General features: G+C 37.9%; 1 protein-coding gene across 2 annotated transcripts in view; it reads left to right on the top strand.

Annotated features, from left to right (window-relative positions):
* The first annotated feature begins 694 nt into the window (after nucleotides 1–694).
* LOC114047655 (putative dimethylaniline monooxygenase [N-oxide-forming] 6) overlaps nucleotides 695–18684 on the top strand; it is a 26154-nt gene continuing 8164 nt past the window's right edge. Inside the window, exons 1-5 of one of the 2 annotated variants that reach the window (XM_027868554.1) lie at nucleotides 695–829; nucleotides 4054–4242; nucleotides 8220–8382; nucleotides 15218–15360; nucleotides 17560–17759. In XM_027868554.1, coding sequence (XP_027724355.1) covers nucleotides 698–829; nucleotides 4054–4242; nucleotides 8220–8382; nucleotides 15218–15360; nucleotides 17560–17759 — 827 coding nt within the window. In that variant the 5' untranslated portion in view covers nucleotides 695–697. The remainder of the gene's footprint in view (nucleotides 830–4053; nucleotides 4243–8219; nucleotides 8383–15217; nucleotides 15361–17559; nucleotides 17760–18684) is intronic. The other variant, XM_027868553.1, reaches the window with a different exon arrangement.

Genomic DNA, 18684 nt, shown 5'->3' on the forward strand with positions numbered 1-18684 from the left:
TCAGAGGTCTTCTCCAATCATGTAATATCATAAGAAATCAGAAAATCATAGATCTTAAGGACTTCCAGCAATTATCTGGTCCATACTTCTGCCTTTAGAGAGACAAGGCATTATCTTCACTTTATAGATGAAACAACTGGTCAAATTTCTTCATTTCTCAGAGTAGAACACCTAGACTCAGAGAAAAGTGTTTTACTCAAAGGATACGGGGAGTTAGGTCCTAGATGAAGTTTCTAGGTAGGACCAAAATTAGACCTGTGATGAAGTTATGCGAAAACAAACAAACAAACAAAACCAACCCTATATTCAGAATAAGAGAATAATAGGGTCAAAAATTCTGACTCTGCTATTTACTGTGCCTGTGCCCTTAGGCAAATTTCATCATCTATAAAATGAGAAAGCTTAAGAAAATGATTTCTGAACTCCTCTCCAGCTCCTCAACTTTCAATTCTGAGTTCAGTGTTCAGTTCACTCTACCTCCAGCCCACTATCTCTGTCTCTTTCATTGACCCAGGAGGGGTAAGAAGGAATAGAATTGGGCCTGTTAGTATGTGACTATATGTATATGCTAGTATGTAGGGGGATGCAGATGAGCCATGTCTTAGAGTATAAACCAATCTTGTCCTTTCCTACTAAGTCTTAAGTGATAATGCTGCTGAACAAACTTTGCTTGGACCTCTATTTCACACAGGAGACCATGAGGAGGAGAGTGGTAATCATTGGAGCTGGGGTCAGCGGCCTGGCCTCCATCAGGGCCTGTTTGGAAGAAGGGCTTGAGCCCACCTGCTTTGAGAAGAGTGACGATGTCGGGGGCCTGTGGAAATACACAGTGAGTTGAATTTCATGATGCCACACTGGGGACTTGAAGAAGGGTTTCTATGGCAAAACGAACTAAATGTAAACGTTGTGTTTGAGAAATGGCAAAAGCTTCAAAAAAGCAAAGGGAAACCTGTTCTTTCTCACTGGGATTGAAATATACTAATCCAAGTCAGGGGCATCCCATTTTCCATCTGAAAATAGCACCTAAGACATACTCAGCGTTATGATGAGAACTCAGACTATGAGGAGTAGCTGATGGTAGCATTATTTTTAGAGTGCTGGATGTGGAGTTAGGAAGACCTGAGATCATATCTTGCCTCAAACACTTACTAGCTGTGTGACCCTAAACAAATGACTTGCTTCTCTCATTTTCCGTTTTCTCACCTATAAGATGGGGGTTATAATAGCACTTACTTTAATAGGGTTGTTGTGAGGATTAAATGAAATGACATATGGAATGTGTTTTGTAAACCTTAAAGCACTATATAAATGCTAGATATTATTATAGCTACTAATGAGCTAGAGGTTTTTTTGGAAATCACCTAAATCCATTTCTTCAAATGAACAGAGGATCATGAATCTAAAGCCAGAAGAGATTTCAAAAGCCATCAAGCTCAACTGCCTCGTTTTGGAGGTTCAGAAAAGATAAATGAATTGTCTATCTTATACAGAGAGTAATCATTAGAGGCAGGATTTAAAACCAGGTCTTCTGACTGCAGAGCCAGTACTTTTTCTTCTGTATCAAATTGCCTCCTTAATTGCACCCATAGATACCAACTGAAACCCTCTCCAACTCTTTAGTCTTTGTGATTTGCTGTTGGAAAAAAAAATCATTGCCTCTTGGCCAACCTTTTGGTAATGAGCACCTCCAAACTAAACTGGGCTCATCCTCAGATTAGATACATACATTAGTCTGTCACTAAGCCTCTAAATGAGGTTTTTCAAACTCGTGAGGTTTTGCACTTTGCTGGCAAGATGGATTTAGGTCCCTAACACAAGGCTTATTGCAAGGTTGAAGGGCTGACCCATAATAGATTAAGCTGAGAGCCAGAAGTTTTAGGTATCAACTTTGGGGAAGACAAAATTGATTTTCTGCTCTGGAAGTTTGTATTTTTGCCCAGGAGAAAGATCAATTTGCTTCAACAGGCAGATAAAAATCAGGGGTGTCCATGTGGGAAAACTTCTATTTTCAGTGGCTTTGGGAGAGATTACAGCATATTTTGACTAATGCCAACAAAGTAAGCTTACTAGTGGGGAATCCTTTGAGGCTGATAAATGTTGGCAAGATGAATTTAGGCCTCCAAGTCAGGAGAGAGATGGTCCCTTTATCATTCATTGCTTCCAAACTCAAACCTGCCTACTTTAGGTTTGAGGGAAAAACTAAACCCAAGAGTCATGGGCAAAAAGGGGCTTTGGAAAATAGCGTCAAAATGGCCATGGCAAGAACTGAAGAGGTTCTTCTGAAGAGATTCGATTCCTGGCAAGACATTAACACCAAAGACACCTTATATTACTTATAAATTCAATAATCAAGTATGTATTAAGCACCTAATGTATGCGAGGCATTGTGCTGAGCACTGTTGATTCAAAGAAAGATAAAAGACAATCCCCACTCAAGAAGCTCAGAGTCTAATGGGGGAGATAGCATGGGAAAAACTATGAACAAACAAAATTCATCCAAGATTAGCTGGAGATAATCAACAGATTCGGTTCTCTAGATCCTCTGTGCCTTTGTCTCCAAGCATTTGCAGATAAGTGGGGAAAATATACGTGGATCCACTCTGAATTCACTGCAGTTTCCTCCATGACATAACGGTCTTCTAGGCTTTTGGTGAGGCAAATTCACCAACTATGTTAATTTGTTAATAGATGAATTACTGAGACATTCCACAGGTTGATTTTTAGTCTTTTCCTTCCAAATGTGAGAAAATGTTTATTTTCAGGTCTGTTACCCTGCACCCACATACAAACATTTTCCCCATGGGGAGTCCTTCCTCACTTTTTACCAATATGAAAAGGGTGCCAGTTGAGCACTCTGACTGTCCACTTATTGTATGGCACTCTTACCTTTTCACCAGCCCATCTTTCTTCCTATCATAGATCTCCTTGATGTTATCTTACACTCCTGCTCTTCAGCATTCCACAATTGGTTGTATGTTAATATAACCAATACAAAGCAGGTATAACTGGGACAGATAATGCAGGAGAACAAGAAACTAGGTTCAGAGTTAAATGTTGTTTAGTCATTTCAGTTGTGTCTGGCTCTTCGTGACCCCGTTTGGGGTTTTCTTGCTAAAGATACTGGAGTGGTTTGCCATTTTCTTCTCCAGCTCATTTGACAGATGAGGAAACTGAGGCAAACAGGACTAAGTGACTTGCCCAGAGTCACACAGCTAGTAAGGATCTGAGGCTAAATTTGAACTCAGGAGTCTTCCTGAATCCAGACCCAGCACTTTATCCACTGTGCCACCTAGTCTAACATTCAGAGTTGAATAGGAGGAGGATAAAAGTTCAGATTATTTTCTAGAAATTATGCTTTATTGCCAGCCTCAAGTTTCTCATGAAAGCAAAGACCATCTTTTAGAAATTAACATTTCACTTATGTTGCTATGTGGAAGGAAGACACAGACCATTATTGTCTATGAAGACCTAAAAGTGAGTATTACAGAGAGGGACAGCTAGATGGCACAAGGGACAGTGAGCCAAGTCTGGAGTCAGGAAGACTCATCTTCCTGAGTTCAAATCTGGCCTCAGACACTATCGAGCTATGTGACCCTGGGCAAAGCACTTAACCCTCTTTGCCTCAGTTTCCTCATCTGCAAAAAGAACTGGAGAAGGAAATGGCAAACCACTCCGGTATCTTTGCCAAGAAAACTCCAAATTGGGTCACAAAGAGTAGGACATGACTGAAAACCACTGAATAACAACAACAAAACAGAGAGCTAATAGAAAGGTAGGTGATGGATATGAGCTGGCTTTTCTTCAGAGTTCCACATTAGATATAACTAATGAACAATCATTGGAATTGAAGTGAGAAGAACTGGATTTGAACTCCAGATCCCCACCTATGTAACCTTAAGCAATTTATTTACTTCCTTTGCACCTCAATTCCCTCCCCTGATAAACAAAGGGATTAGATTAGATAATACAGAAAATTCTTTCCAGCTTTAATGTTCAATGACTCCATAAAGTTTTTTTTCTGATTTATTCTTTAAACTTTATTTTTCTTCCTAGGATCATGCAGAAGAAGGAAGGGCCAGTATTTACCAATCTGTATTCACCAACTCTTGCAAAGAGATGATGTGTTTCCCAGACTTCCCTTATCCTGATGACTATCCTAACTACATGCATAACACCGAGCTCCAGAAGTACATAAAGATGTTTGCTCAAAAGAAGAATCTTTTAAAATATATACAATTTGAGGTAAGGCTTCTGTTATCTGCTTTTTTCTTAATATTGAAATGTATACGATGAGAAGAGCACATTCGCACAAACAATGCTCCATTATAGAAATAGAGGCTAAATGTTCATACCCTTTGCAGACCAAATGTGAATTTGGACTATCACCTATAGAAGTATTCATGTGATAATTCTTTAGTACAACATTCCCCTCCACCCTGGAATCAAAGTATACCGACAAACAATAGAAAAATGCCATCAAAAGACACACAGACACAAGTTAGCATCACACCTGTGTGGCTCTGATATTCCAAGAACAACCCAAGAACTCTTGAGTAGTGGTTTAGATTGCTGTAGAGAAAGGCTAGCTCTGGGCTCCCTTCTAATAGGTGTTGGTTCAAAGGAATATGGCACCCAATGGGGATTGTGTCGCTAAATGCAGAAAAATTTAGACTGATGAATCTACTTGCTTCCTTTATCTTGCACTGAATTTGTGAATTTCACCCTCACACAGAGCCAGAGGAATAAAATGCATGAATTACTTCAAGAAATGAAAATAACTTTTTATGTGTTCTTGGAACTCTTTACCAATTTTATATAAAAAACAGTGTGGGGGAAAACTTTCTGAGTCATATATTGGATTTCTGCTTATACTTTTTCTGTGAAGAGTAATCTTTCTACTTGGTTTATTAACCAATGTAGCACTAAAGTCTAGCATGCCAGTATCTATCACAGATTAAATCGACTTTACTGATTTTAATTAAATTCAGATTATAAGGAAACTTTGCCCCATGAAGCCAGTCACTGAGTAGAAGATAAAAGTTCTTTGTCCACAACCAACAACACAGTCTCACCCCAAGCAGAAGAGCTATGAATGCCACAGTTTGTAGGCAGTCTATTGGTCAATCAAAAACCATTTATGAAGCACTTACTATGTGCCAGGCATTGAGATAAGCCTTAGGGACACAGAGAAAGATAAACATAGTCTTTGTCTTCCAGGAGTTCACATTCTAGTAGAGAACAAAGCATGTAATTAATTATGTACATACAAAACATACACAGAGTAGAAGAAAGGTCATCTTAGAGCTGCTAATCTTATTAGTAGTTGAAGGAATTGGAAAAGTCCCACTGAAGAAGGCAGAGAGAGACGTGAGGAGGGAGAACATTCTAGGCATGGGGGACAGTGAGGGCTTGACTCCTATTATTGACTGGTTTCTGAATTTGTGGTACACCTTGAGCCATGCTGATCCACTTGTGAGATGATATTAAAGTTATCTGGGACAATATCTATTTAGATGACTCAACTGACCACTCTCTTCTCTTTCAATCCAGTCTCAGAGGAAGAGATGATGCTTTTTCTAGCAGACACCAACCTCTCTACTTCTACCTGTGATTCTGCCTCTCCTGTATCCTCTGAAAGCTCACCCCTGTCTCATCCTATCTTTTCTTAATTTTTTCATTTTTCCTTACACAATGACTCCTTCCCTATTACTTACACACATACCTTGATCTTCACTGACCTTAAACAAGCCTTCACTAAACCCTACCAACTGCTCAAGCTATCATTTTATATTTCTCCTTCCTTTCATAGCCAAATTCATAGAAAAAGCTATTTTTACTCACCTCCATACTCTCCCTGAGCATTCCTTTCTCTGTCTCTTACAATCTAGATTGCAACTCCCTTATTAAGATGAAACTACCCTCTCTAGGGTCACCAATAATCTATTAATTGCCAAATCCAGTGTTCTTTTCTCAGTACTAATTCCTCTTGATCTCTGTAAAGCATTTGACACTGTTGACTACTCCTCTTCTGGATTTTTATGCGCTATTTTCTCCTCTCTGGATTTTTATTAAACTTCTCTATCCTCATTCTTCTCCTACTTGTCTAGCCATTTATTACCAATGTTTTCCTCAGAATTATCATTCTTGACCCCATTCCTCAAGCATGGGTATCCCCTAGGGCTATGTCCTGGACCCTCTTCTCCCTACACATTCTTTCAGTAATCACATCAGCTCTGGTAATTTCAACTATCACCTCTATGCTAACACATAATCATATATCAAGGCCCAGCCTCTATCCTTAAATTCCAATGACATATCACCAACTGGTGATGCATCTCAAAATCAACATGTCCAGGGGAGGGAGGAGGAGAAAAATTTAAAACTCAAAAGCTTATGGAAGTGATTGTTGATATTTCAAAATAAATTAATAAAAAAATTTTTAAAAAAGAAACAGTTTTCACCAAATCAAAAAAAAAAAAACAACATGTCCAAAACAGAACTCATTCTCTTGACTCTCCCCCACCTTATTCCCTCTCCCATTCAAACCCACAACTCTTCCAAGGGTCCTTATTTCAGTTGATGACACCACCACCTTTCTAGTCACCTATGTTCACAACCTCAGAATCATCATCTACTCTGCCTTCTCCCTCTTTCATCCCATCTACTCAGTAGTTAAGTCTTGTCAATCCTACCTCCACTGCTCATAGCAAGGGTATTCTGTATCTTTTTTTTTAATCTATATTTAGTTATATGTTATCTCTCCTATTAGAATGGAAGCTACTTGAGGACAAGGACTGTTTGACTTTTTTCCCAGGGCCTAGCACAATGCCTGATACATCATAGACACTTAACAGACATTTATTGATTAGTTGGCTCTTACAATAATATGTAGAAAGTGATGTTTGAGCTTGAGCAAAGATATATATTCTCTAAGGTAAAGGAGAGTGTGCACTATAAGGATGAGGGATGGCTGGTACAAAGGCACAGGAGGAGAGGGATGGTGCCTTGTGTACAGTATGTCAAGAAGGTCAGTTTGGATGGATTGTAGGTCCTGGAAGGGGAGTAATGTATAATTAGGTTGGAAAGCCAGGATGAGTCCAAGTTGTAAAAGGATTTAAAAGGTTTTTGTTTGTTTGTTTTAAGGAAGAGACTTGGAAATATTTGAAAGGGAGAGGGACCAGTAGATTGGGAGAAGTTGAAGATTGCAGAGAGAAGAGATGATTTATGGGACAATCTGCTGGAAAAGACAAAAGACATAAGACCAAGATCAAAATCAAAAGGTAGATCTTGACAAGGACAAAAACCACCTCATTATCGGAGCCCAGAAAAAAGCAAGAGAGATAGAGAGAGGATGATACCAAAAGGTTTTGAAATGAAGAGAATTTGAGAAGAGAGAGCTCAGGAAAAATGGTTTCAATATTCTCAGTAGAGTAAGAGGGGAGATGCTCAACTGAGAGAATGGGGAAAAGAAGGTGTGGGAGGCTTGAGGAGAGAAGCAAAGTTTTGGAATAGCTTTGGTGCAGAATGAGATAGACAGCCAATAGAGAGGAATAAAAGGGTCACCCTGGTGTCCTGAAGACCCTGTTGGAATAGGGTAACAAATTTACGGCATACCCAGAGAGCATGGCAGTATATGATTTCCTCCAGGTTCATCTAGCATATATGAGAAGGAATAAAGGAGGTAGATAATGGGAGTAATCCAAAATTAGAGTTTGGTAAGGGATGAGCAGCTATAGGATAAAAGGCTAAAAGATTTAAGAGTGAGGATGGTGTGGAGGGCAATGAGTTAACTATAAGATGGAGATTAGGAAGGGAAAAAAGTAAAGCCAGAGCAGGTGTGATGGTCTGATAAAACATTGAGAGGGAAAAAGATTAGAGATCATGATCAAAATAAAGGAAAGGGGGAGGAAGGGTAGGAGGTTAGGGTCAGACAGGAAGAACTAAGACTATATTTCAGTGAATAATTTATTTTCAGAGGATTTTAAGGCATTTTATCCTCAGTGATTTCTATTTTAAACATATAGGTTGTTTAATGATTATTTAATCATGAAATCCCTCTCCCAGTGCTCAGGACAAAGAACAAAACTTAGGTCATTTATCTGCAGAAACACTCCAAAGATCATCGAATTACATATTTCTGTATACTTGTATGTATGTGCACCCACTCATGCATGTGTATGTATTTATATAATATTCTTTTTTCTCTGGGTTCCTTTAAGACAGTGGTCACTAGCGTAAAGAAACATGCCAATTTCTCAGTCACTGGCCAGTGGGATGTTGTTACTGAAAAGGATGGAAATCAGGAATCATCTGTATTTGATGCGGTGCTGATTTGTTCAGGACACCATGTGTATCCCAATCTGCCAGTTGATTCCTTTCCGGGTAAGCATGGAAGGTACATAGTTTTCCATGTAACTTCATAAAACCAAGCAATTTCTGCACAGGTAACAAATATGTACAACTTGGACAAAGCTAGCATATTTTTTTTAAAAAAATTAAGTTTTATTGATATTTTCTGTATTTACAATTCAAACATTTATATTACTATTAAAAATACTAGAAAACATAGGAATGAATGGACCTTTGCTTAAAGTTATATTGTGTGTGTGTGTGTGTGTGTGTATATGCATGTATTTGTATGTATATATGTACTCTTATGTATGTATGTATGTATGGGTATATGCATGTGTATCTGTTTGGTTGTTGGCCTTCATTCTCAAACAGGACCAAAATGACATCACTGTGTTGGGCTCAGTTGATGCTCAGTCATTTCAGGTGTATCTGACTCTTCATGGCCCCATTTGGAATTTTCTTGGCAAAGATACTAGAGTGACTTGCTATTTCTTTTTTGATATCATTGTACAGATGATGAAACTGATGCAAACAGGGTTAAGTAACTTGTCCAGAGTCACACAGCTAATAAGTGTCTGAGGGCAGAATTGAACTCAGACCAGATTTTCTATTCACTATGCCTTGTAGATGATATATTGATATATATGTATATATATATGTAGAGAGAGATAGATACATATACATACATATATACACATGCACACACATATACATACATACACACATATACATATACAAACAATCCATATTTTGTGTATATTATATATATGTATAAAAGCTACCATTATTTATAATAGAGATAAGTCAGAATTTTTTCCAATAAATTAAGTAGTGAAATAAGGGTGCTCATTATCACCACTTCTACTTGACATAGTTCTAGAAATGCTAGCTATAGCAATAAGACAAGAAAAAGATACTGAGGGAATAAGCATAGGTAAAGAAGGAACAAAATTATCGCTTTTTGCAGATGTTATGATGAGATACTTAAAGAACCCAAAAGAGACAATTTAAAAATTAATTGAAACAATTAATAACTTCAGTAAAATTTACAGGACATAGAATAAATCCACAAAAATAGTTATCATTTCTATATAATACCAGTGAAATCCAGTAGGAAGAGGTAGAAAGAGATATCCCATTTAAAATGACTATGGAATTATACCACTTGGGAATCTACCTTACAGTATACACATAAGAACTATATTAAATACAACTACAACAGCTGTTTAGAGGAATAAAGACAGGCCTAAGTAATCAGAAAAATATTAATTACTTATGGGTAAGATGAACCCATGTAATAAAAATGACAAAATTCCTTATATTAATTTACTTATTCAATGCCATTCCAATCAACCAACCAAAAGATTACTTGACAGAACTAGAGAAAATAATAAAATTGACATGGAGGAGAAAAAAGTCAAGAATCGAAATAGAAACAATGAAAAGAAATGGAAATGAAAGGGGTCTAGTAGTGCCAGACCTCAAACTACACTTCAAAGCACTAATGATAAAAAAAAAATAGGGCACTGGTTAAAAAAAAATAAAGCATTCCATCACTGAAACAAATTAGGTATATAACATATAGAAGCAAATGTTTCTAATACCATAGTCTCCAACTAACACAAAGACCCCAGGTACCATAGTTTACAAGTAACATGAAAACACAGGTACTGGAATAAGGTCACACTATTTGATAAAAGCTTCTGGGAATATTGGACAGCAGTAAGGAAGAAAATAGATTTAGACCAACACCCCACACCTTATACAAAGATAAGATCCAAATACATATATGACCTAGATATAAAAGGATACATCATAAACAAATTAGGGAAACATGGAAAAAATTATCTTATCAGAACTGTGGATGGAAGAATAGTTCATGACTAAGCATGGAATACAGGAGATCACAGAAGAGAGCACACTTTAAAAAAAAACTTTTTTTTAAACAAATTATGATTTCATTGATATTGAGAACTGTAGGTAAAGGAACTCCCTCTAGAAGTACAGATCAATAAGTATCTGCAACTTACATTCTTAGAAAATTACCTGGGTCACTAAAAGGTTAAGTGACTTACCCAGGGTCACAAAGCCAGTGTGCATCAAGGTAGGATTGGAACTCAGGCCTCCCTGACTCCAAAGCCAGCTCTCTACCTATTACAGGGTTCCATACTGCCTTTTAATGTGTAATCATTACAGCAAAAACCTTCATAGTTACCCAGATATGGAAATAGATTATTTTCCTCACCTGGAATGAAAACAGTTCAGATAGGTGTCACTGTAGACACATCATTTTTCCCCTCTGTGTAGATGGGAGGGAATGGAGGGCCCTGGGGTACAGGCACCACTACAATTTTGGGGAGGGGGTGTTGCAGCCTGCATTTTACTGTGGTTGAGGGGAGGAAGTTCACTGGGCCAAGAAGGAAGAAGCCTACTTACCCTTTTGTTGATTCCCTAAGGTAAATCCTCCAAATCCCCCATTACTAATGGCTCTATGTTTATGTAGAGGATTTGAAAAATCAAATCAAGAAAGAGAGAATCAGAAAGTCTGGCAAGAATCCAGGAGAGAAAAGTGTCATGAAAACCTGAAAAGAAAAAGAAAAACCTTCAAGAAGAAGTTGATTGACAGCGTCAAAGGCTGGGGAGGTCAAGAGATGTGTGAGGATTATGAAAAGGTCATCAGATGTGGCAATAGAGAGCACTGGTAACTTTGGAAATGGAAGTCTCAGTTAAAGCATGAAGTTACAAGACAGACTTTAGAGAGTTAAGACAAGAGTGACAGGAAAAAAAGTGGAAACAACTATAGTTGACAGCCTTCTCAAGTAGTTTAGCCACAAAAGTGAAGAAAGGTATAGGATTATAACTAGTGGGGATGGATAAATCTATTGAGGGTTTTTTGAGGATAGGGAAGACATGGGCATGTTTATAGACAGTAGGCAAGCAACTGGTAGATGAGAATAGATTGAATATTAGTGAAAGTAGGGATGAGAGAGGTTGTGATCTGCTGGAGAAGAAGGGATGGAATGGGATCACTTCAATATTTAGAGGGGTTTGACTTGGCGAGAAGAGCCACCTTGCCATGTAAGAAAGGGGCAAAGGAAGAGATAACATAGGAAAACATCTTAGTGATGTGAGATGAGGAAGAGGGAAGAAGTGGGAGAAAAAGAAGTCTATTCCCCCCTGCGTTCTTGCCTTATTCCTCTGGGTCTGTTTATTCAGGGGTTAGAAAACAATGAAGCTAAGGTCAAGTTTCATGTCCATCATAAACAGTTAGCTTGACTCTAGATTGTGCCCCTAACCTTATCCAGCCATAGTGTAAATGTATGTATTGGAGTCACTGGGAACACATATAAGAAAATATGTGTGTATGGGTCAGCCAAAGTTCTACAGGAAAAATAATTTCAAAGGAATGTCTACAATGAGTCAGAAATATCACCAGAGAACCACACATTAGCTCAAGACCACAAGCAAGTATAACAGGCATTCCCAGAGCTATTCTTCTCTCACATTACAGGGTGAAAAAGAGGCCACATATACTTTGGAGCATTCCCAAGGACGGCGTGTTAAGTTTTCAGTCCCCTTCTCTCCGACGTTTCTTGTCTCTGTTGGCAAAGTTATGTAGAATAACAACCTAGTCAGTTTCTCTTATAGTCCATTAGCTAAAGGGAGAGCCAAACCCCAAATAAACCATATTATAGCAGGTTTTCACTACATTGTGGTACAATTGGCTACAATACATTAATGTTACTGAAAAAGACAAGTGGACAGATATTATGTAGGGTCAGCCTATATAAAAATGGGTATAGGAGAGGTAAGGGAATCCAGAGCACACAGTGCAATATGGCAATGGTACATGTCTTGTGTCCAACCTTGGTTTGACCAGGGTCTTGAGGATGACCATGGGCCCTGTACCTCCTCATAGATCATCTTATCTATTTTTATCCTCCCAACTGCTAGTGTCCACCCATACTGAAGGTGACTGAGTGAAAAAAAATGACTTTTTATTTTGTATATATGCATACTTTTGCATGTTGTCTCACCTGACAAAATATAAGCTACCTGAAGGCAGAGACCGTTTCATTTTTGTCTTTGGATCCCTAGCACCCCAGACAGTGCCTGGCACAAAGTAGGTGCTCAATAAATGTTTAATGATTGACTATAAATTTTTATAGTATGTAATTTAGCAAAGAAAGTCAGCCCAGAAAGTCATAGAGAGCTTCTAGTCTCTTAGATATGGATCAGGTCTCCATATGATCCGCAAAATGAAACTTGGACTGGCCGACTTAATCAAAACAGTCTGTTATCATCAGTCTTTATAGTCATTCTGGGTCATTACAATTACATCAGTCGTGTGACAATTAATCCCAAGCAATGAAGCAAATTGATCCTTGTGACTAATACCGTCACCCATGTTTTTATCTGTAATGCCCAGGTATGACCAGTGATAGTAGAGGCAGGTAGGTGGCAGAGTGGTCAGAATTCTGGACCTGAAGTCAAGATGAACTGAGTTTAAACTTGGCCTCAGAAATGTACTAGCTGTGTGGCCATGACAATTCACTTCACCTCTGTCTGCCTCAGTTTCCTCATCTGTAAAATGGAGATAATATTAACATCCACCTCCCAGAGTTTTTGTGAGGATCAAATGAGATAATATTTATAAAGTGCTTTGTAAACCTTAGAGCATTATATAAATACTAGGTATTATTTTTAGTTCCTCTTTATTAACATTAATACTATAATGGAATCAGATTTTAGAGCTAGAATGAAACTTAAAATTCATCTCATCCAACCTTTTCATTTTACTGAAGAAGAATCTGAGGCTCAGAGCAGTTAAGTGATTTGCTCTTGGAATTTGTTTCTTTCAAAATTCAGTTCAAGAACTATCTTTTACATGAAGCCTTTCTTGATTCCTACCTCCTCCCAAACTGCTCCTGTCCTTCCTCCAAAAATTATCATGTAATTATTTTGTATGTATCCTGTATATACTTATACAACCAGCATGTGTTGCTGTGGAGCAACGTTGTCTGTATAGTTGTTCCTTTTCAACACTGCCCTTCCTATAGGAAAAAGGTGGGGCTGAATTCTCCTAAGCCACACCTCTTTCCTCATGCTGAAAATCCTTAGTAGATTATCTGACCTATTTAAATTCTGTGTATTTCCATTTAGCTACTAGCTTCTCCATTTCCAAATTACTCATGATGGAAAGATAGATAGATAGATCATTATATTTATAGAAAGATGTATAGTGATACATAGATGTATAGAGAGATGATAGATGATGGATGGATGAATAGATGATAGATAGATAGATAAATAGATAGATAATGTGCCAAGCACTGTGCTAAATGCTGGAGGTACAAATACACAAAAAAAAAGATGGTCTTTACTCTCAAAAGGAGCTTATATTCTAACAAGACATAACAAAACACAGAGGAGAGTTGGAAAGCAGAGGGGAAGGAGAAGGTATTCTGGAGAGTGGGTTGGGCCAGGAGTGAAGTGAGAGGCATGGCTGGGGCTCCTGAAGAAATGGTGATCCCAGGACAGAGATTTGACAATTGTGATTGACCATAGTTTTATGTGAAGCAAAATTTCTGGATAAAGAAACAACTTAAAGGAAGGGTGAGAAAATCATATGAGCAACAGACATGAGGAGGGGGAAGAATTAAAGAGTAAAAACTTTTTGGATAGTTGCCTTAGTTCATAAAGGGACAGTCACCAGAGAGGCTCAGTTGGGGTTCTTTATTCCATAAAGCCAAGGTTTGGCTCTGAGCTCAACCTACCATCCTCAGTTCTAAGTGCCCAGACACACATTGCAAGATTTCTATAGGGAGACCTGACGGTCATCTCTGCTGCCGCTCTTCCTGCTGCCCCCTCAGCTCTGTCCAGACTAGTACAAAACTTCCAGGTGGGCAAACCTCCCCTCCTCAAATGCAAATCACAGTCAATTTCTCTCAGGGCTGGGAGGGAATTCTGTCCCTCTAAACTACAAGTACCAAGATTCAATTAAGCTTCAGAATATTTTCCCTATCCACAGAGGATTCTCAGTCTGTCTGATTACCCTGCAACATTCACATATGTACCTATTATTCCCTCTGATAAACTGTAAGCTCCTTAAGGCAGGGAACGTTTCAGTTTTGTCTTTGTATCTCCTAACACAGTGCTTGGAACCCAGTAGTAATATGCATTAAGAAATGTTTGTTGATTGATTAATTGGCTGGCTGTTTAAGATAATACAGGTAGTAAGTAGGGATTCAAACCCACGACTTCTGACTCAAATCCAGGGCTGTGCCTTGTTAAATGACTCACATGACAAAAAAAAAAAAAAACATAAAAATATCATTTTCAGATTCTATCTAGAATTTTAAATCATGAAAGCACTGAATGGAATAATACATAATTTCTAGTGACCATTTGATAAACATCCCTTTGACTTCTCTGTCAAAAACCACAAGCTGAAAAGTAATCTTGGTGTGTGTGTGTGTGTGTGTGTGTGTGTGTGTGGTTTAATTATTAAGGCAACTAGAATTTAAAGGCAAATGCACAACCAAAAATACTTCGATTTCTCCATAATGCCTTCAGTAAATGAATTAATAAAAAAATCATTTATTAAGCACTTTCTATGAACCAGGTGTTGTGCTAAGCATTGGAGATACAAATACAAGCAAGGGAAGCCAATTCCTGCCCTCAGAAATCTTACAAGAAAGATAACACATCAAAGATGGGCAGGGAAGGGAGGAAGGGAAGGATATATGCAAAATTTGGAAATAGGAAGTGAGGCCTGCATCTAATAGCAGGAGGTTGAGGAGACAGTCAGGAACTTGGTTTGGAAATGTCTAGGAATTCAATTTGTTTCCCATTCCTCTCACAGGACTAGCAAAGTTTCAAGGCAGTTATATCCACAGCCGGGACTATAAGGGTCCAGAAGCCTTCAAGGGGAAGAGAGTGCTTGTAATTGGCCTAGGGAATTCTGGATCAGATATTGCTGTTGAGCTCAGTCACACGGCATCACAGGTATGAAAACAAAAAGCTTTCAGAAAAGAACTTAGACTCTTTCTAATCTAACCAATGCATTGCTAGAGATTAGTGACGGGTCATAGTTATCTCCCAGAAAGAGTTCCATTCACTTCTCTGACCTTTTACAACCTAATCAGTTTTCCATAGTAAAGTTAGGTCAGGTGATACACACCAGTAAGTAAGTAGATTCTATAGGTGTTTTCATGAGGATTCACATAACTGAAAGCCTCACATGCTGTTGAAATTGAAGGTCTAGGTCAAAGGATACCTTTTCCACGGAGTCGTCCCTTCTCTCATCATTAAGTTGTTTTTCATTCATGTCCAACTTTCTGTGACTCCATTTGGGATTTGCTTGGCAGAGATACTGGAGTGGTTTGCCATTTTATTTTCCAGCTCATTTTACAGTTGAAGAACTGAGGCAAATAGGGTTAAATGACTTGCCCAAGGTCATATAGCTAAAAAGTATCTGAGACTGGATTTAAACTCATAAAGATGGGTCTTCTTGACTCCAAGCCCAATATTCTACACCACCTAGCTGCCCACTTTCTCTGCCCCAACCTCAATTTCCCCCAGATCTCAATATTTTACAAATTTCATGACCACTTGTTCTAAATATTCTATGTTGTATTATTTCTGTATAACATGTCACCCTAATTAGTTTGTAAACTCCCTGATAGTGGACTACAGCCTATTTTTCTTTGTGTCTCCTTTAAAATGCAGAGAATACCTGAATGAGTTCATGTGTAAATGGATCAAATTGACTATCATTTTTTTAGGGGAAAGAAACACTTAGTAATAAGAACTGTATTATTAACTTATATTTAGTAAGCACCTACTGCTACATGATAGGAACCATGCTAAGTCCTAGGTATTCATCATTTGTACACCACTTTCAGATTTTCAAAGCATTGTGCATACATTTCTTCATTTGATCCATACAAAATTTCTGAGAGAAGCAAATATCAAGGGCATTATTATCCCCATTTTACAGGGGAGTGTCAGAGGAAAGCCTTGAACCCAGTATTCTCCTGGTTTCATGCCCAACACACTCTCTACTATACCACATTGCTTTGTGGGGATTTAAGATCCCTGAGTCGTTAATATATATGTACTGAACAGTGCTTACAACTAGACCCTGTAAAAAATATAAAGACATACAAATCATGGTTCCTATCCTCAGGGAATTTCCAGTGAGATAGAGGAATGGGTGGGAGAAGAGAAGCTTCAAAACAAGATTAGCTTATGTAGAAAATAAGGGGCTTAACTTTGGGAGATATGTGATATCTCAAGTTAGGTTTCTCTGGGCCCTTCATTTTAAGGACATTAATAAGATGGAGTGCTGACCCCAAAATCAGGAGGACCTGAGTTTAAATCCAGCCTCAGACACTTACTAGATGTGTGACCCTAGGAAAGTTGCTTAACACTGCTGCCTCAGTTTCCTCATCTGTCAAATGAGCTGGAAAAGGAAATGGCAAACTATTCCAGTGTCTTTGCCAAGAAAACCCCAAATGGGGTCACAGAGAGTCAGACATGACTGAAATGACTCAACAACAACAAAAAAAAAGCTGGAAAATCATCTAATTTGTAGCTAAATTGATTTTGTTTATGAAAAAATGATTTTGTGTAATCAAAATTGCCCATTTTACCTCCTGTGAACCTTTAGATCATTTGTTTGCTCATGAATTCCTCCCTAATCCATAGATCTGACAGGGAATCTCTTCCATGTTTCTCTAATTTCTTTATTATGTCACCCTTTATATCTAAATCACATACCCATTTGGACTCAGTTTTTTCATCTGTAAAATGGATATAATAACTACTTCATCCCACACCTCATGTGGTTGTTGTGGAGATTTGAAAGAGATTATGTATACAAAACACTTTGCAGACATTAAAGCACTGTCTAAATGTGAAAAAGAAAATATTGTCATTAACTTCCCCAGCTCTGCCACTTTCTAACCTTTTATAGGTTAAAACCTTGGGTAGTTCACACAAACTCTCTGTGATTGTTTCTTCATACCTAGAATGAGAATGAGCGGCAAACATGGTGTAGTAGATAGAGAGACAGGAAGACCTTGTTTTAAAACCTGCCTCTACATGCAAAGCTGTGAGGTTCCCTTTCTACTCTTCATAGGTTAATTGTTGAAATTTACATTGCCTTTCTTTTTTTTTCTCTCTCTCTCTTTCTCTCTCTAGGTCTTTATTAGCACAAGAAGTGGTTCTTGGGTAATGAGTCGGGTTTGGGATGATGGCTACCCTTGGGATATGGTGCATATAACTCGTTTCAAAAACTTCCTCTGGAATCTCCTCCCTAACTTTGTCTCAGACTGGTTATATGTTAAGATGATGAACTCACGATTTAAACATGAGAACTATGGTCTGATGCCATCCAATGGGTATGTTATATAGTTTAAAAAGTGAGGGAATGGCTTACAACTACAACTCTCTGTTTACTCATATACCTGATTCAAGCTAGTGAGATACATTTGAGGATTAGATTAGTAATATGGTACATACCCAGGGTCATATGCATCCCATACCAACCATTCCCCAATTTGTGGGTACTAAATTTGTTTCTAGTTCTTTACTACCACAAAGAATGCAATTATCCATTTTTTGGTATATATTGGACCTTTGTTTCTGTCTTTGACTTTCTTGAGACCAATTCATAGTTTTACTAGGGATGTTTTAGTTTTCCTGCAAACCTGACTTTTCCTATTTTTGAGGAGGGGAGGGGGAAATCAATTTTGCCAATTTTCAGAATATATGATAAAAATTCAAGAATGTTTTCATTTGTATTCTCTTATTATTAGTGACTTGGAACATGTTTTTAAGTGGTCATTTACAGTTTGTAGTTATTTTGAAAATTGTTCACATTCTTTGACCACATCTATACTGGGGAAGAAAGCTTTTAACTTTTTCATAGAAAAAAAAACCATTGCATTCCTTCTTTAAAATAAGAAAGTATGACACTCTTACACAATACCTTTTTCAACTTTGCAAGTTATTCTGTTCTTAGAGCCAATAACTATTTTATTTCATATTATTTCATCATTTTGTTTTTTTTATTTCATGAGATAGTAATGGCAGAGAGTGTTAGGCTTGAAAAGGGAGGGGCTCTGTCCCTCCTACCTATAATTCTTTCTTTCCTCATCTCTGCCCTCTGCCTTCCCTGCTCCTTCAACTCTCAGCTAACGCCCCACTTTCTGCAAGAAACCTTTCCTCAGTTCTCCTTAATCTTAGTATCTTCCCCCAAGATTATCTCCAATTTGTCAGATAGATAGATAGATAGATAGATAGATAGATAGATAGATAGATAGA

Source organism: Vombatus ursinus, unplaced genomic scaffold (assembly GCF_900497805.2).
Source record: "Vombatus ursinus unplaced genomic scaffold, bare-nosed wombat genome assembly UNPS02014789.1, whole genome shotgun sequence".
NCBI lineage: Eukaryota > Metazoa > Chordata > Mammalia > Diprotodontia > Vombatidae > Vombatus > Vombatus ursinus.